The 19,440-nt window shown below is 40.9% G+C and overlaps 1 protein-coding gene across 1 annotated transcript; it reads left to right on the plus strand.

Annotated features, from left to right (window-relative positions):
* The first annotated feature begins 387 nt into the window (after positions 1–387).
* LOC110063454 (uncharacterized) lies at positions 388–18,991 on the plus strand. Its single transcript, XM_089290607.1, has 22 exons — positions 388–684; positions 901–959; positions 1,156–1,225; positions 1,449–1,486; positions 1,627–1,669; positions 3,072–3,162; positions 4,607–4,679; positions 5,067–5,117; positions 6,204–6,269; positions 7,090–7,131; positions 7,649–7,702; positions 7,821–7,895; positions 8,892–8,968; positions 9,289–9,445; positions 10,118–10,139; positions 10,280–10,317; positions 10,813–11,017; positions 11,442–12,670; positions 14,448–14,522; positions 15,049–15,106; positions 15,327–17,641; positions 18,016–18,991. Exons 1-22 carry the CDS (start codon positions 618–620, stop codon positions 18,808–18,810), a joined length of 5,700 nt encoding a protein of 1,899 aa, XP_089146733.1. The 5' UTR covers positions 388–617; the 3' UTR covers positions 18,811–18,991.
* The last annotated feature ends 449 nt before the right edge of the window (positions 18,992–19,440 follow it).

Here is a 19,440-nt window from a genome sequence, read left to right on the forward strand (position 1 = left end):
TTTAGCAAGGAAATTTCTTTTTTCACCAAAACGCGTCTGAAGCGCACGAATTCGTTTTGCCACTGAAATCTCTTTCATTTGTGACATAACAACGGAAGAAAATCGCGCGCGCAAAATTCAGCCAATGAAATTCATTCTGGTTTGCATCAGGGAAACGCGCGCGCTCGCGTACAAAAAAAGTCTCAGTGGACAGAAATACAGTAATAATGTCATGATAGCATTGATTAGCTGTAGTGGACCTCATTCTACTTGCAAGCGGAAAGCTGTACCTCTGTTGGAAACCACTATCTTCCGTTAATAAACTGCAGTTATTTTCAAAAAGTATGCTGTGTGATTGCAACTAGTTGTATTCATGGTTTCATAGACTACTTGAACGGCCGGTAATTCTTTTTTTTTCTTCTTCTTTTTTTTTTTTAACTGAAAGAAAATCTCAAGAAATTTTACTAGATGTGCAAGAGTGTGTCGCTCGGAATTCGAATGAATGCTGGGATAGGTTTAGTCGCGTGACGTCATCGGAAGGGATCGCCATGTTGGATAAAGCGTTTGAACTGATCGAGTTTAGAAATCTTTGAAATTTGGTGTGGGGTTTTATGGATACCTGAAGAACAACGAACAGAATGCCAAAAGAAGAGGAGAAGGAGTACCTTAAGATACTAGGAGTAGATAAATACTCAAATGATAAAGGTAGCTGTTGAATATATCATACGCTTTTGGTACAACAGTGCGTACATCATAAGGGTTCACCAAGCAGGAACTTCCGACTCAAAGTGGGCGATGGAGAATGGGTTTCTAGGAAAATTGAACGCACCAGTTTCTACAAACATACTCTTGAAAAGACTTCTCTAAGTCAGTATTTGTTAGAGTCAGGTGGCTTATCGAGAATCTCCCTTTATTTTGCAGATGAGTTCGAAATCAAACGGGCATATAAGAGACTTGCGCTTCAATTTCATCCCGACAAGGTATGTACGCAGTGTAATATTGTAAACTTAATTATGGCAGTGCTATCATTTTGTTGCTCTAGCAGCTTTTTTTGGTGTTTTAAAGTCACTTTTATATCTTCTGTTTGATATTTGCAACCCAGGATTATTATATAGTTTCTAGTTTGTACCATTTGTTCGCCAATAAATGATGACCTTGCTGGCTTTCGCTTTTCAGAACCAGAATGACTTCTCGGCAAGAAAGCAGTTCGATGAAGTTAGCAAAGCCTTCGAATTTCTCACTCTAGGTAATAACGGACTTTTGTGTGTACACATTTATCCATTAAAGTTAAATATGGATAATCTAGAGGCGTTCTTACAACAATATATGGTTCTTCTAATGCAGGCTTTCCATGTACCCGGCCTGTACGGTGACGGCAGGGGTAACAATTTTCGGAGGGTTAGTTCCCGTTATTAGCAGCATTGTTGTGTGATTTTGTGTGATATCACGGTCTCTTTTCGTTTATTCAGATTACAGAAACGATTCACATCGGCAAGATTATGATCAGGTAAAACTTGCAACTTCCATTTAATTAAAATGTCAAGAGTTTTCAACTGAATATGCTTCCGATGACTGACTTTTCTGTTAATGAACACTGTTTTCCCAGAGGTACGGTGTTTAATTTAAAAATGTATGTGCTTTCTTCAGGTTTTCTTTGACTTTTTACGGGACATATTCGACTGGAAACAAGGTAAATTTTTAAGCGTAAATTTAGTCACGAAGAAGTGTAACTCACGGTGTTGTTGGTTTCGTGTAACCCAACACAATGCCCTCCTTACGATTCGATGCCATGACTGACACGTAAACAAGGCACAAGTCAGACCGGAAAGCGTTTCTCTGGTTTGTTTTCTTGTAAACATGCCATCCCGTGACTTTACAATTGAATAAAATAAATACAATCTCGTGACTTTAGCGTTTCTTGCAATTACTTTACATTTCCATTTTTTGTGTGGTGAATTGCCAATCTACACCGTAATGAACACCAGGAAATCACAGTTTAAATTTATAATGATACTAAGATTTCCCTTTATTTTTCATTTCATAGAATATGAGCATTATCTGTTCTTCGTTCTTGAAGCAAATGTAGCAATTACTTCTTGTTTCTTCTGATTGAATTCTTCATCAATCAGTGTAAAGAGTACTTACGTTTATTTGATATGTCTGTCACTATGTTATTATTTGTTCTCTCTTTTGATGTTAAAATGTTACCATTTAGTGCATTCTTTACTTCTGTATAAGCTTGGCACTCTGTTTAAGTTATTATTATTTACTTATAACTTAGGATCCTTGTAACTAAGACCATGGAGAGCTGACTGTGCGTATATTTTTATGCACATTGCCAGTAAAATTTTATGATACACCCAGTTAGAAAAGACAGAAATTGCGTCAAGGGAGCTTTAAGAATATTTTGGGCATTCTGCAATCAAATGTATACAACTTGTGAACTATGTTACCATGCAACTACTTGAACTGGGCCACCCAGAAGAAAATTAACCAATCAGAACATAAACTGAGATCTATAAAGTGGTATCTTTTTCATGAATGTAATTGAGGGTTTGATTGATAAGAAAACATGAATATTATCAACTCTTCTGTGTTTTATACACTCTGTAGATTGAGTCCTTGATGGCAAATTATCATTATCAAACATTTCACCCGAAAAAATTAGCTTGAAAACTGGCTTTGCAATAACTAAATCAAAACCACTGAAAAGTGCACAAAATTTAGAATCAAAACTAACCAACCAGTAAGTAGCAAAGTTTCCTTAGAGGTCCACAACACTCCACTCTTTTGTTGGGTTTTCAATTTTGTTTTAGTACTATTGTTTGTATTCTTTAATATTGAATTGGTTTATTTATTATTACTTTTTAGCTATCCTTTGTTCTTAAGTATCATTCTGATTGGTTAACTCTTTTCCAAGTGGTCTGGTTTGGGATAGTTGCACTGTTAAACATTTATGATAGATTTGATTGAACTTCTTTCAGTTCTTATTTTCACTGAATGAGTCAAAACAAACTTTGTCTAGTGTGTGACCATTGAAAGCAAAGCTTTTATTTATTTTCATGTTGTTTAACTTTGTTGTTTGTTTTCAGATGCTGAAGGTGGCAGTACAAACAACTTTCTCATGTACTTTTGTGGATCAAAACAGCACCCTTGTTCCTCAGATATGGATTTTGACTCAAGGTGAGAATCATTACACTCTTCTGTACAGCTGTAATTTTTTTAAGGATTCTACTTTGTTTTGTATTAAAATCAAATCTGTTCAGCTGTGATCTTTTTAAGGATACTCCTTTGGTTTTTTTGTTTTTTTTTTATCAGCTGTCAAACAGAAGTATTGTTTACTTACAATTTGTTAATATACCGTAAACTGTCGCTTTTAAGCGCTTGGCTTATGGATACAACCTCGTAAGGGCTTTTAGATGGGCTTAAAAACAGTAACGTCAATTTTTTCCCTTGCTATTGAACCCCGAAAGTAACGGTTCCCCTGAAAGTAGCAGCCCTCTGAAGAAGTCACTAGAAGAGAAAGTCTCTGTTCTCAACCGCAGTTCATGCAGATGGAACAGCCTGACTGCAGGACTGAACATTGACTTGAAGAGCTATCTGTGATTTTACTTTGATCTTGACGGAAACTATGATTTATGAACTGCATTTGTCTGTATCTGTCTAGCAGCAGAGTCAAATGATACACTGTAGGGTGGTCAGTTGCATTGCGATATAATGTGACCATTATACTTTCAATTCGCCCTACAATATCAATCGGTTTAGAGCTTTTTTTTTATACAGTCTGCTTTGTTTATACAGTCTGCTTTGTGTATGTTGGCAGTTGGAAACATACATAAACAGAAAGTTTAATTTCCTTTGTTATGCATCTGCTTTGTCTGAAACAACTGTTACTGTGCAAACTTTTTTAACCATCTGAAGGTAACAGCTACCAGTAAGTAAACGACTACCCGGAAGTAGCGGCCCTTTTTTTGCCTGATAAATCTGAAAGTAATGGAGGCCATTCCTTTGGGAATTCTACGGTAATAGATTTTTTTGGCTCAGAATCTAATTTGTGGGTTAAATACAAGTAAGATGGTGCCATAAATACTGTCCTGACATACCAGAAATTCTCTGTTATTCCTTCTCTGTGTTGGATGTGGTTATTTATTTCAAGCCTGTTACTTATTTAATGAGTTAAATATGGTCACTCTGCACCCTAGCACTGAGGTTAAACTTACATTGTAAGCAATGTTGCTATTCATTGTTGTTGCTGTCAGTGTTAATTGTGATACATGTTTACTCATTGTGGAGGCACGGTGGCCTCATGTTTAGTGCACTCGTCCCCGGATTGAGTGGTCCGGGTTCGAGCCCTGGCCAGGGACACTGTGTTGTGTTCTCGGGCAAGACACTTAACTCTCACAGGACCTCTCTCCACCCAGGAGTATAAATGGTTACTGGTGAATTGTTGTGGAAACTTAACAAATTGTGGGGGAGTGACCTGCAATGGACTAGCATTCTATCCAGGGGGAGTAGAAATACTCCTTGTTGCTTCATGCTACAGAAACTGGGATAAGCTCTGGCAGCTATGAGCCAGTCGGCTCCAAGGCTTCACTTATTCTTAGTTTATGTTTACTCATTGATACAGATATCAAGATACTGAGGAAGAAGAAGACATTGATGGAGAAAGTGAATTAGACAGTATTATGGAGATAATCAAGGTACAAATTAATAACCTTGTTGTAGTCAATAGTAGGTGGCTTCCAGCAAAAAGCCTTGCATGTTATGACTTCAATTGGCTACTCTGCTGAGCTTCTCCTGTGATTCTTTAGAAAAAGATGGTAAAATTAGCCACCTTCTTCAACAGTAAGCCCCCCCTACTGTACTCCAAACAGTCATCATGCAACAGAATTTAAATAACACCATCCTATGGTATCGAATAGTCAAGAAGTTTATTTTTGCTCTTGAGAGCAGTAAAGATGCCATTCAGTGACCTAGGGCTAGTGGAATTTCTTTCGAGGGGTGTACATATATGTAGATCTAAACCCATCGATCTTGATAAAATGAATTCATGAAACATGTGGCAACTTTTATCTTACTCTCATTAGAATCGCAAAAAGAAAGGCAAACCTGTCCCTGAAGAGTTCAAAGAGGAAAATGTAAGTACCTACTGGTAAACTTCTTCAAACATTCCCCTACAATTAACTGTACCTGTGCCTTTCATTTCATTAGATTAGGAACCGGAAAGGAGGAAGGTTGTGTTAAGGGGGGTCCTTCTTAACTACAGATTAAGAGCAGTTGCGAAGGGAATGCTGAAGGCATTATTTACGTGAAAACTATTTTGGGGTGTTTTGCAGTGCTAAGTGTGAATTTTATATGAAGGAACGTTTGCCTTAAAAAAAAGTATGATTTTGCTTGAGTAACTAGTGCCAGTCCCAAACTGCACGTTAGAATTTTAAATCCCTAAAACTTGGAAGAAAAGAGGAAGAGTTCCTATTTTTCTTAAGAATCAGAAATAACTCAGCCTTCTTTAAAGCAGTATGTACGGAATTACTGTTTACATGTAAAAGAGGAAAGCCACTGTAGAAGTCTGTTAATATGGGTGTTTATTACCTTATAACTTTTATGATAATGGGAGTTTCATAAAACCCATACGTAGCATTAAGTACCTAGATGTTCTTAATCTATTGACACCAATTTAAATTTTTGGATTTAGATGGCTTTTAAGTTTTAGGGGTTTTTTTTATTCTGGTCACATGACTGGTCAAATATGGCTGTGATTTGAAACTTTGCAGGACTCTTCAATGGAACTAACCTGTGCAAAACCATATCATTAGGAGGTCTGGTTTTCAAAATATGGCAGTTAGAAACCTTCCATAGCAACAAATTCATGACGAAATTGTAGTTAAGAAGGACCCCCCTTGATCCGATCAGTTGGTCCCAGCATCAAGGAATAGGGACCTATATTAAAGTCATGGTTTCTTGTTAAATGGCCATGCATCAAAAGTAATGTAAATCAGGACTTTCATTAAGTTTTGAGTCACCTGCAGTCTTGCTCTGAACACCTGCAACATCAAGAGCCCATCAACTATACTCAGCCACAGCAGGTGTTATGATTTGTGGCCCTTGTTAACAGCCTTGCAAATGTTGTAGCTGACCAAGCTTGTTACTTAGATTGACTTGCTTTTCTTTTTCTTCTTGTAAATAATGTTTCATTTGATCATAAAATTATCTTGTCTTATAAGCTGCTGGATATGAAGACCAAGTTAAATCAACATAAAGAAGATATGAAGAGGGATGCATCAAAAAAGGTAATGTCTAAGGCCCTTTGAGTTGAAACTTGGAATATCATTACTTTCCTAATCTGCAATCACTTAGGCCATGTTCAACTGGTATTAACTGTTTTAAGTGTGTAAGTTTGGCTGTGTTTCTTTTAAAATTGTTTTGTGTTCAGTTGCTTTTATCCATGCCTACTCTCCAGGGTTATCCTGGAGTCTTCCAGGTATAAGACCAAATCTAGTCTCCTGTACAGGTCACCAAATCTCCTAGATGTGAAAGAGAGCACTTAATAAGTACACTTTTCACACTTTCTTTGCTTCATTTTTGGGGAAATTGTTTTTGATACTTGGCACCTTTTTGTTGTTGAAGCGATGGAATTCTAGTTTTAACAATCTTTTTAGGGTTGAGAAGGTAAAATTGGTGATCACCTGGATTTTGATTTGTTTAGGTTGGCATTTCTGGGTCTCGTTGATCGGCTTTTGAACAATTTTGAACAATATTCGACAGTACTTTCAGCTAAATCAACCAAACTTGGCTTTCTTGCTCAACTGAATTGGAAGAAAATTCAACCAACACAGACAGTGGAAAAGGCTGTTGTTCCTAATAGATCACAGGCTAGCAGTTATCATTTGTTTTAATCGGAAGAGTGCTCAGTTGGGACGTTTAAATGAAAACAAGTTGTGGTTGAAGTGGTTTGGCTCAGCAGAATGTTATCTTACTTCAGCTCTAAGAGGTTAACGGTGCCTCCACGTGATTTCCTTTAGTGGAGGATTTCCTTAGTAATGTTTTTGCTGCAGTCGTCTCATTTTTATGAGCTTTGTGATATATTGTTGAACATATTGTCCCTTTCAGCAATCAGGCAAGAAAGGAAAGACACCTGTTCCTGTTGCAAAGGTTAGAACACTTTTTTGTTCTTGTAAACATGTTTGAATTCAGTTGTAAAAGAGGTTTTAATTGAGTGTCTTAATACCAAAACCAAACTGGTAATTACTTTGGCCAATCAGATAGGATGCTGACAATCAAGTGAACCGATCACAACTCTAAGCAAGTTGTTGCATTGGTGGAAAGGGTACGAAAATGTGTATGAGCAAGCCACAATAATATTGTGACTTCTCGCTCACATATCTTTGACTCAATTCCTTTTCTCCTCTTGGAAAATAAGGTCAGAACTCATAGATTTACCAAACCAATTATTGGTTTTGGTTTTACTTTTGATGAGATAATGAAGTGGCATTTTTTTTTAATCCATTGTGTAGCATAGTACCTTATGCAAAACCAAACCAAATGCAAATTACTTCACTCAGATGAAAACCTCCCTATCAAGTAATTCTTATTGTGAATTAAGTTATTGTTTCCTGCTGTACATGTTGTTAATCAAAATGTGAATATAATCAAACATTTTCATTTCTAGCCAAAGCCTAAGAGCAAGAAACAACTGCAAGCTGAGCAAAGACGAAGAGAAAAAGTAGGTGTCGGGCTCATTTGCAAAACTTGACGTATTTGAAAAAAAAGTCGGTTTCCAGTTATTAAATTTAGTTGTCATCGAGTAGAAGACCTCTAATGGTGATTTATGTCCATTGTAGGAAATGGAGAAGATTGCAATGGAATTGGAAGAGAAACGGAAAGAAGAAGAGGAGAAAGAGAAGCAAAGGAAACAGGTGCAGAGATCTTGACATACAAATTACATGTCTTATATTAAATACATGTAAATGTAGTGTCACATGTTTGTGTGTGTGTCCGAATGGAAAACTGTCGGCTAATGAGCGTTTCTTCCTTTGTGATTGACTGAAGCAATTAAAAAAACTTTATAGACTATCTGATGTGCAAACTGTATCTCACATATTGTGCAGCAGCAACCAAAAGCTATAATACTTTTCTTAGGTGCAGTTTTGTCCTTGTTCAGTTTGTCCCCTTTAAATTTGTTTGTTTGTTTGTTTTGTCTCCTTGTTTGCTCCTTTCATAATATTAATATTATTATAGTTTATGAACTGGTACTGTAATGAGTCAATTTTCTTTTATTTAAGTTGCTGTAAACAATATAATCAATGTAAGACGTGTGAACTGTAAAATACTGTATTGTAACTAGTTTTTGTGTGTTGCATTAAAAAAAAAAATAAAATAAAAAGTAAGAAAAGAAATTTAAAAAATACATATTGTGTAGGACTGACAAAGACTACATTTTGATAAATGAATCTTGGCTAGGACATTGTGGTAATTGTGTATAGTGAAGGGGATCTCCATCCTTTCTGACCATTCACATGAAAGCTAAATACTGAAGAAGGTTTTCTTACTTAGGAATGATATCCTGGGAAGTTACTGTTAGTATCTGTAAATATCAATGGAGGCAGTTTGGCTGAGTGGTCAGCACTTCGGACTCGCAATCGAGCAGTCCCAGGTTCGAGTCCCACTCTGACCACTACCTGGATTTGTTTCACGGTACTCTCAAGTTCAAATTCTTGGCCATGCTGTAAATAGCCAACTGGTTTGCCTCTGGCCAGTTGGGATTCTTAACAATGTTATGTTCAATTTGAATTATTTGTTTCAGTTATTTGCTGGGCCTCAATAACCTTTGTGCTATAAACACTGCCGTGGGTGAATAAAGGTTATTTAATTTTTTATTATTATTTTATTAACTTTTTTTTTTACATTTCTAGCTGGAGGTTGAAAAACAGAAACGATTAGAAGAAGAGAGAATAAAAGCACAGAATGAAGAGAGGAAAAGGCGTGAAAGGTGAGAATTATTATGCTGCTACGCATACACTGGTAAATGTTTTTGTGGACTAAACGAAATGATTATGCTTCAGTAGACCATCTATTATTTGTCTTACTGAAGGTAAGTACCTGATTTTTAATAAGTTTTGATTCGAGTGGAGAGAACCAAATCTTGATGTTGTTTCTGACAATTGATATCAATTTTACTCTGAAGTTTGAAATGATTGACATACATTCTTCCACAGCTTCAGATTGAATGCCTGTTTTCTGTTAAACATGGTTCATATAATTTATCAAACAATTTACCATAATGATTATTTTAAAAATCACTTAAAATAGGGAACAAAAAGAACGTGAAAAACAACAGAAGCTTGAACAAGAGAAAGAAGAGAAAAGACGCCGGCAGCAGGAAGAGGAGAAAAAGCGGAGAGAAGAGGAAGAAAAGCGGAGGAAAGCTGAAAAGGAAAAGGCTGACAAAGAGAAAGCAGCAAAGAAGGTAAATGCTTTGAAGTGCTGTTTGCAGAAGCATATTGTTATAATCAGTAGAGCCCTCAGTAGGGTTTGTAGCCATAGCTAGGAGAGCAGTTCAGGCTATTGGTGCAAATGGTGTTGTATTAATTTGCAAAATGACTGTAAGTCAATGGCTATTTGGGGAGCGGGGATGGCACAGTGGTGAGAGCACTTGTCTCCCATCAATTTGGAGGTTCAATTCCAGCCCAGTGCCGTATATGGTTGACTTGGTTATGGTTCTTGCTTTGCTCCAAGGGTTTTCATCCAGGTTCTCCAGTTTTTCTTCCTCCACAACAACCAACATCTACAAATTCCAGTTTGGCCAGAATAGAGGACCCACCTAAAAGCCTGTTAAGGCTGATGTGGCTTCCTCTTTAAATATTGTAATTTATTTAAGCTTGTGGTACCATGAAACAATTCAAACTGGCTATACATGTACTCGTAAATGTGTTCCAAACTGAATGTGAGGCACCAGTTGACTACTTACATGGCTGCATCATGCCAGTCGGTTCCTAGGGTTATGTCTGCCCTCGATGGGTGACAGAATTGCAAGGTTTGCACCTCCAATACCTTGCAACTTGACTAGGCCATCCCTGCAATGTTGAAAGTCCTGATTTGGTAAAAGCCTTGCTAATCACACACTTTTTGTATTTTTTAGGCTGCTCAACAGGCAGCAAAAGGTGAGTTTTTATTGCCAGCCACATGTAAAATTGAGAGGATGATCCATTTAGGGATGTTTTATACTCGATACTTTTTTTTTGATGGCATAATGGTAGTCAAATGTTATTTTGGTTTAAGTCAATGTGTTGTTGTTTTGCAGAAAAAGAAGAGAAAGAAAAAGCTGCAAATAAAAATCAGGTGAGTTCTGATGACACTGATAACCAACAGTGACAGAAAGCTCATCTTTCCTTACATGTATTTTCCCCTGGCAATTGTCGAGAAGATAAGTGATGAGAATAAAGAACTTTAACAATGAGAGGCTGTTTCCCCAATGTTTGGTAATCCATGAGGAGAGATAAAAAGTTTCAAAAAACCCTATGCAGCAACTGATAAAAGAGAGGTTTGACTTATGAATCTAGTGCAGAGATGGCGGAGCGTGTTTCGAATTGCGGGAGGCTCACAAATGAGCACCAGAGGCACTAACTTGTAGGGGGTCAGGAAATATTTGTAAAATTATTATTTGATATATTTTTGCTTGAAACTGAGGGGGTGGGGGGGGGGGTGCTAAAGCCCCCTGGCTCTACCGTCCCTGTAGTGATATCTAGGTGCATCATTGTTCCTGTAATTCAACATCATGTACAATAGCACAACACATTTAGTATTAATTTTACTTTCTGACTGTTAACAATGAAGAACATGAAGAGGCAACAGCAACAGCAGCGTACAGATCAGCAACAATACCCTAGAGAAATACCACCAAGATTTCAAAGGAAAATGAAACAACAACAACAACAACAACAACAGCAACAGGCACAGTTTCAAGCACCTTCACAGCAACTACCACAGCAACAGTCACTTCCACAGCAGCCAAAGATTCAACCAAAGCCTGCTCCTCCAGGTGATGTAAATCATACTAGATTGTATTTTTGTCAAAAAAGAGATCATTGAATCCCCTATAATTGCTTTCATCGCAGCTGTCAAAAGGGTGCCAGTGATTTTAATCGTTGGAAACAGTGGTATGAGTTGTAGCCACAGCCAGTGATCCAATTGTGTAGTTTCATACATTGAGTAGACTGGAGCAAAATCATGCCCTTGTTTTGAACAAGAAAATAGTTGATATTAAGTCTATGTTGAAGAGGGTATAATTTTTTAAAAGCTGAGTTTAAAGACATCAAAGATCGGTTACAAGGTTGAACAGCTTGTTGGCTAGATTCTATTTCATCCTCACAACCACTGGAAATCTCATATTTCTGCTCTAGTATCCACAAAGGACAGATGAGTTTTTGGCAATTGATGACTTTCTTCTTACCTTTCTTTGTTAGTTGGCAAGAAGAAGGATCCAAATCGTTTTGGGCCAAAGGAGTTTGCTGATGCCATAGAGCCTGTAGATGATTCAGGATGGTCACAGTCAACTCCTGGCAAGGGCTCGGGCTGGGGTAATTCACTGGAAACTTGGGAGGATTCTGACAAATGGGGCAGTGAGGACAGACAATGGGGTGATAAGGAAGGGACATGGGAAAAACTTGTCGTTGATGGGGGTGATAAAGACACTTGGCCTGCTGTTGGATCAAAGGGAGCAGTAGGCGATAAGTTAAAGACTTCCTCAAGTGACGCTGGCTCTGAAAAGGGTCAGTATTCTGCCAATTCCTCACCAAAAACTTCTGTTTCTTCAATGTCTGCTACACTTAAGTCAGATAGCTCAGCTCAAGGAAATGTTACTTCCAATGTGGACAAAAAGTCATTGCCTTCTAGTAACTGGCAAGGGGCTTATCCAGCCCCGACTGAGAACTGGGATGTTATTGATGAGTCTATTGATCAAGCTATTGATGCTGCTGATGCAGCAACAGCTAAAGACAATGCTGGACTAGCAGCAGGGTGGGGTGGAGTGGCTAAAGGGGGGTTGGGAGGGCTTATAGGAAACAGTTCAAACTGGGAGCTAAAGGACTCTTCTTCATCAGTACATAGTCAGGAATCTGGAAAGTGTGAGCTTGCGAACAATTCAACTGCGTCTGAAGCTCCAAGCTGGAGCAAAACACCTGGAAAGGGATTTAAGACCAAATTACCAACAACATCAACTGTTGGGACTAGTAACGTCACAACATCATGGGGAGGAACGCCTGCGGAGACCAATACTAAATGGACTGAACCCAACTCCAGTTCTGATGGAGTGACAAACTCGAAGTCAAGTAAACCACCACTTTTGGATTCTACTTCTGTTGCTAAATCTGCTGCGGAAAATAAATCAGAACCGAGTATAACACCAAACTCTAGCAGTAAACTGTCTGCGTCCGGCTGGGGTGAAGCGCCGCCATCTTATCCCTCCAACTGGAGTAATTCTGCAGATATAACAGGTGCTGCGTGCTGGGACAGTGTTATGTCAAAATCAGATTCCTCTGAACTTAAAGCTGCAAGTAACAGCAAAGTTTCTCAGTGGTTAGAAAGTACAGGAATGTCATTAGCAGATTTTGAGTGGGGACAAGAACACATGGAACATGAAGAAGGATCTGAGGGATCACTTGATGGGTGGACTACAGCATCCAAAAGGAACAGGGTAAGGGCTTGTCATTGTTATTCTCTGATTCATACCATGTGGCTCGAAATTTCAAGTTTGCTGACTCTAATAGCCCATTTTGTAGTTGTCTTTTGCCTCGGTGTCAAAACGAGTCTGTGCAAAGCCATTCATATGAAAATGAGTTCCTCCTACATGGTCTTAGGGACGCGCGGTGGCCTCATGGTTAGTGCACTCGACTCCGGAGTGAGCGGTCCAGGTTCGAGCCCTGGCAGGGGACATTGCGTTGTGTTCTTGGGCGAGACACTTTACTCTCACAGTGCCTCTCTCCACCCAGGTGTTTAAATGGGTGCCGGCGAATTCAATGCTGGGGGGTAACCAGCAGGAGAAGAAATACCCCTAGTCGCTTCATGCTACTGAAACCGGGATAGGCTCCGGCCTGATGAGCCACTTGGCTCGTATGCAGACTTTACCTTTACCTTTACCTTCACCTGCATTGTCATTTTCATGTAAATCAAACTCCTTTTCATATGGAAGGTTTTGCACAAAGACTAGCTTTGAGACAGAGGCACAAGGTAACTGGATGGCCTATTTTTGCGGGTTTTTTTTTTTTGCGATCCGCAAAAATAAGTTTCTGCGAAAAAAAATCTCGCAAAAACGTTCTCCGCAAAAATTTACTTCATTGGCGAAATTATGCGTACAAACATCGCACGTGGAATCTTGGTGCCATTTATTTACAACGTCTCTCAAAACAGGAGAGAAATACATTAAGTGATGCCGTAGTTTTTGCTGAGCCATTGCCGGAGCAATCAATCCAAACTAGGGCAAGACGTAATTGTAATAGCGCGATACCGAGTGCCGCGGCTTACATCTCCGCATGTTTTTCACTGACTTGTCGGTTGCGTGTAGTTAAATAAAAGAAAACAAAAAAGTTGTAATTCCAATTAAACGCGACTCCCTGATAAACGTAAAATTTAATACCCAGCAAGAAAAACCAGTCTTTCACAATCGCAAAAATTGGTTGCCACAAAATGCAAAAAATCGGCAATCCGCAAAATTTAACTCACGCCAAAGTTTCGTGCCACACGGTATCAGCGTACAACCTTTATACTGTTTGACATTCTTCTTGGATCCAGGTAACAGTTTCTTTTTGAATCAGACACTCAGTTCTGGTCCCAGCCACACGCTCAGAAAAAGAAAAGGACACTGACATCATTTTTGTAGCTCTTAGGAGCAGGCCAATCTCATAAGATGAATCTTTATTCTGGTCTCAAGGTTAAATATGATTTCTTAGCCTTTATTAACCGAGCAGGAGGTCTGTATGGGAGAATCTTGTCCGAGGTCGTGAGTACAGACCGAACGCAAGATTCTCCCATTCGACTAAGCTCGGTTAATAAGATGTTTATTATATGGCAAACAAGATAAATTTAATTCGTTTAATGTAACTGGCTTGTACCAGCTGACATTTTGCTTGCGAACGGCGATGAGCTGAACTTAATTCTGCTTAAGTCTGCTCAACCTCTTTACTTTTCTTTTCCTATCAGGCTTTTTGGCGCTTCCATAAATAAATACTTTTAAGAAAATAGTCAATATTTTTGCATTTTAATTTGCATCTTTTTCACCGCAAAGCATTACCGGTCTAGATGGGAAAATCTAGGCCGTTTTCAATGTTGATTTCAGCCAATCAAATTCGTGAATTCGGTAGTTTCCAGTCCTTGTGAGAAACAGCCATTTAATAATGTAAATTATTAATTAAAGTAATGCGCTACTGTTGTGTTACTGATGGGTCACTGTTATTAATGGTTTGGGTGTGTTTTAGGCTCCTAAACCTGCTAATGATTCAAATGCTTGGATGAACAGATCTCTTAAACAACTGCTAGACATGGGCTTTAAGGTGAGGAAACATATCTACTTAATGACGACTGCTGTCTTGGCTAATACTTTTTCAACTATTTGACATAGAGTTTAAGTTGAGCGCACGTGTCTCATCATGCTTGTTGAACTCGTTTGGAAAAGGAAATACAATCTTAAAGGTCGTCTTGACTTGGGCTTGAGGATAAGAGAATCCATAAGTTAAAGATATTATGTTTTTTACGTGAAATGTTTTGCTGATCAAGGTGCAATGTTACCAATATTTCTCTTCTATAGTAATTTGCTTCAGGTATCAAGCAGGTTACTGCAGGGGCCTTATTTATTGTGAAGAGTTCTCAAGAGTTTGCGTAATGGATGAGAATTATTAGAGTAGGCGCTTAATAGGTTAAATGGTTTGTCATAATTACAATACCGTCTTTGCCATCGTTTACGGCAGAGTGGAAATAAGCTTGCTCCGAGTCTTAACAAAATGAAGAGGAAGGCTCCACCCGTCTTTTCTTAATATATTTGGAAATACTGAATGCCGTGTGTTTTCTCGTTGTGTACAGCAAGACGACGCGGAGAAAGCTCTCAAGGCAAATCATATGAACATCGAAAGTGCAATAGGTAAGTTCGGTAATTCTTCGAGTTCCGTGCAATAGAGCAGGTAGTCAAAACTCGAAGTAAAACTCTGCAACCCGTGCAGTGTAATCTGCCTCGAACCTAGTCATCTCAGGTAAAACTTACTGATTAGACAAACAAATTCTCCTACGAAAATCAGGAATGTGAACCGCACGGAGTGAGGAGAATTTGAGTTCTAACCTCGCAACTGTTGATGTGTTTTCAGGGGACCTCCTTGCTATGAACATCAGTGAAAGCATGGAACAGACTGTACCTGTTCCAGGGGGAAAACTACAGGAACCTGACCCAGCAGAGGCAGCGAGGATCCAACAACAACAGCAACAAAGTCAGAGTAAACTGAACAGGAAACAGCGAAGGAAACTTCAACAACAGCAGCAACAACAACAAGCTGAACAAAACACTCTTGCGTCAAAAACGGATCCGAAACAAGGACAAACTGAACTCGTAGTCTCTAAGTCAATGACTCAAACCAGCGATACTCCTTCTAAACCAGATAGTGAGCAACAGAATAACACTTCAGAAACTCAATATGCATCTAAAACGGATGAAACACAACAGGACTCTAACTCAAAACCAAGTGCACCAGCAGCAAAAAGTGATAAACCACCTTTGTCGGTAGCTGGGCCCTCGAAGCCCTCTAATGGACAAGCTCAGTTGTCAGGAAATGGTAAAAGAGCAGGCCCACCATTAATACCTCCTGCGCCAGGCCCTGGGGTACAGGCACCCTTGAGACCTCCTCTGGCACATCCTTTACTTCACCCTCAGCTTGTTCAGCAGTTTCATCTTCAGCAGCTGCGGATGGCTCAAGGAGGACTCCTTCAACCTCCCTTCACTCCTCAACAGTTCGCCATGTTACAGCAGATCGCTCAGCTTCAGCTCGTTCAGCAGCGTCTGGCTGCACAATCTGTTGCCCAGCAACACATGGGACAGAAACAACAAGTAGTTCCTCAACAGCAGCTGTATCAACAGCAACAGCAGATTGCGCTCATGATCGCTCAGATGCAGCAACAAGTTCTACAGCAGCAGCCGGGCCTGGCAGGGAGACATCCTGCTCTGCCGTTTACTGCAGTGCAGCAACAACAGCAGCAATCACTCATCCAGCAACAACAACAACAGCAGCAGTCGTCTCCTACTGCACAACAAAAAGGTAATAAACCTGCAACGAATGAGAAGCCAACGAGTGAGCCTGCACAGAATAAGATAACAGACACTGTTAAATCTCAGCCAAATGAACCTTCTAACGTTCCACCAGCAACAACGGAAGAACAAACCAAACAGCCTTCTCCCGTCCCGCAATCTCGATTAACACAATGGAAACAGCCGTTATTACAGGATCCTTCAGCTGTCACTCAACCTTCAGTCACCAGTAGCATACCCACCCCAGTGGACTCTAATCCTCCAACAGTTTCAACGTCTTCACAGTCCACTTCTTCTGTGCTTTCTAGTGTTGTGTCAGCTCCTTCCATTTCAACTAATGAAGTCTCTGACCCGTCAGCTCCCAACAGCAACAATGTGTCTCCACGTACGAGGATTCCGGATCCAGTCTCTAGCAGGTGGGGTGTGGATGCGGGTCCCAAGCTATCTGCTGACCCACCTGAATTTAAACCAGGTGTCCCGTGGCGTCCCGCTCCAAGAAACGAGAAACGGGACGACGGACGAGACGTCGTTTCTCCTAGTACTGTGGAAGTTTCAAGTCGCACGTCCTCCAGTAGTAGCGATTCTCAAACAGATAGTTGGTCGAATCCAGGCAACCAACCTGTTAGTGCGCCTAGCAGTGCACCTCCTGTGAACACTGGAAAGGTAGCGGATGACGCTGTCAGCACCACTGCTAATTCCGGCTTCTCTGGACTGTCAATCAATAACAGTACATTCGAATCGAGTGCGATTGATTTCGGACGGAGCTCAACTCCGTGGCAATCAACCGAAAGTAAAACCCCACCCCAACTTCCACAAGGAACAAACAAACTGGCTTCCAATGCTGCGTCACTGTTAAGACCTCCCCCGGGTCTGGGAACTGAAAAGTCCCTGCCCGAGTCCCCCCTGTTTGACGATGAACCTCCAGCTTGGTTGAAGAGCTTAATAGACGGCTCCAGCCTTGCTGGCGACAAAACCCAGCCTGAATTTCAGTTCAGTCGTTTTGGTTTTGCTAACAATCCTGCGCCGTGGAGTCCGCGAGATGCAAGCCCACAGCCCTTTAGTCCCTTGACACCTAATCCTCAGCCTTGGGCTGCTGTGGGGGGTCCTGCCCCTACATTATCATCCTCAGCGTCAGCAGTGTCCATGGCAACAAGTGAGATTGTTCGGAGTGGAAGTGTCAGTGCTGCTGAGCCATCTAACCTGCAGAATTCGGGAATCATCTGGTCTACAAATCAACCCATCCCTAGTGCTGAAGAAAAGTTACCTGGGACTCTCCCTGGGGCATCTGTTCCTGCTGTATCCGCAGCCAGCGGTGTTGCACCTTCCAGGAGCATGGTCAATTCGATGTCAACGTGGTTGGTTCTCCGCAATCTGTCACCAAGGGTGAGTTTTAATGACGCGACCTGGACGCCAGTGTCTTGTAGTGTACCGGACGTACTGCGTCTTGTAGCTGGATGGAGAATCAGCCTTGAGGCGAGCGTCCATCTTCGCGCTAAATTCCCACTAAAAACTTTATATCATTGCTGTTTTATACACGATACCTGTCTCATTTTGGTTATTATGTGCGCGCAAGAATTCTTCAGCATGGAAATTTTCTTGTTTAATCTCAAACATTTTTCTTGAACGCGCTACGGGAGACGCCTGTTTCATTATGCTAAGGTGCAGCCAGTTTCCATATTTCTCCTAAAAATGTAGTTGTCTCGATGTATAACCGTCTCTCGGGGGTAGCGTCTAATCAGTTTGTCTTTTATTTTCAGATGGATCCCAAAGCTCTCCGTCCCCTGTGTGAGAGGCATGGACCACTACTCACATTCCAACTGAATCTCCGTCATGGCAACAGCTTGATACGTTACGGCAGCATGGAGGAAGCTGCCAAGGCGAGGGCGGCACTCAATGGCTTGATGATGAGTGGCACGCAGGTGGTGGCAGACTTCGCTACAGACAGTGACATCGGCAGTTTCTTTGAGCAAACCATGGACTGGAGCGCCAACCCATTTCCTAGCAACACTTACGGAAATCAATGGTCTTTCCAGAATGTCCTTGGATCCGCAGCAACCAGTGACAGTATTCAATCTGCACCTAAAGTACCAGCTGCAAAGAACCAACCACCAGTAACAACCACTGAGCAGCCTGTCCCTAAAATCAATAACCCAACACCTGGAATGCAGTGGGGTGCTGCTGTAGGGGCGTTGCCCCCAAAGGGCCTCGCTCCCGGCGAACAGTCCAAAATGAACCCGACGACTCCTCAGTGGGGAACCGGCTCGCAAAGCAGCGAGCAGCCTGGTACCAAGCCTAATACTGGAACCCCCGGCATGCCGTGGGGTAGTGCTCCGGGAGCCACGCCGGTCCCGTCATACTTGTGGGGCTCAGGCCCCCCGCAGCAGCCAGCCCTTGGAGGAAATTTTTCCCAGGTTCCCAGCATGTGGTCCTTTCCAGCTGGGGTCCCGCGTGACGTGGAGCCTCAGTCAGGATCTGGGGATGGGCTGGTTAGTCCTTCCATGACCACGTTCCTTCCGCCGGGGCTTCTGAATGGAGGAGGGGACCCGGTTTGACTGGAACCGTGATATTGAACTCGGAATCATTTAGCAGCGTTATCGCATTGTAGTTTTATCGCTTACTTGTGTATTTGTTTCGTGTGTTGTGATGTGCGTGAGTTGGCCCTGAAAATGGGTCTTATGTGTTTCTACATCAATGTTTCAATATTGATTAAATCTCCCCATGCTATACAAATAAGTGTCCTTTTTGTTCCTCAAAAAGTGATCTTCAGGCCTGGTTCATTCCTTGACGGGTTTTAAGGGAAAAAGCCCTGGTAACGAACTTGATGGGCCTACAGTCCTATAAACGTCTGGGAGATTTGCTTTGGAGTCCGGAAGACTTTCCTCTTCTAGCAGTCTTTCTTCATCCCTTGAATCCCCTTTCAAGCAATCAAACGATACCTTACGTTCCTATTTTTGCCAGATTTTGCCTGTGATGTCGATGTTCTTATTTCTTATCAGGCCAGAAGCAAATCCTCCTTCCGAGATTAAAAGGTCAAAAATTTATTCGTGTATCCGATGAAGCTTATATAAACTAGCGTGTTCCACAAGATCGTTTCGTTGTATCGGCCATACCGTAAATCCTCGAATTAGCTCCCGGGGCGCTGATTTCAAATTTAGGAGAAGATGGGAGCCGCTTATTCGAGA

Source organism: Orbicella faveolata, unplaced genomic scaffold (genome assembly GCF_042242905.1).
Source record: "Orbicella faveolata isolate gen_17 unplaced genomic scaffold, um_ofav_v1 contig_2, whole genome shotgun sequence".
In the NCBI taxonomy this organism is placed as follows: Eukaryota; Metazoa; Cnidaria; class Anthozoa; order Scleractinia; family Merulinidae; genus Orbicella; species Orbicella faveolata.

What these genes read in the sequence shown, in the direction of transcription:
- LOC110063454 (XM_089290607.1), top strand. Translation starts at nt 618, where the DNA reads ATGCCAAAAGAAGAGGAGAAGGAGTACCTTAAGATACTAGGAGTAGAT. An exon ending in CACCTGTTCCTGTTGCAAAG is followed by an intron (nt 7,132 to 7,648) that starts GTTAGAACACTT and finishes TTTCATTTCTAG; the next exon opens with CCAAAGCCTAAGAGCAAGAA. An exon ending in AGCAAAGACGAAGAGAAAAA is followed by an intron (nt 7,703 to 7,820) that starts GTAGGTGTCGGG and finishes TGTCCATTGTAG; the next exon opens with GAAATGGAGAAGATTGCAAT.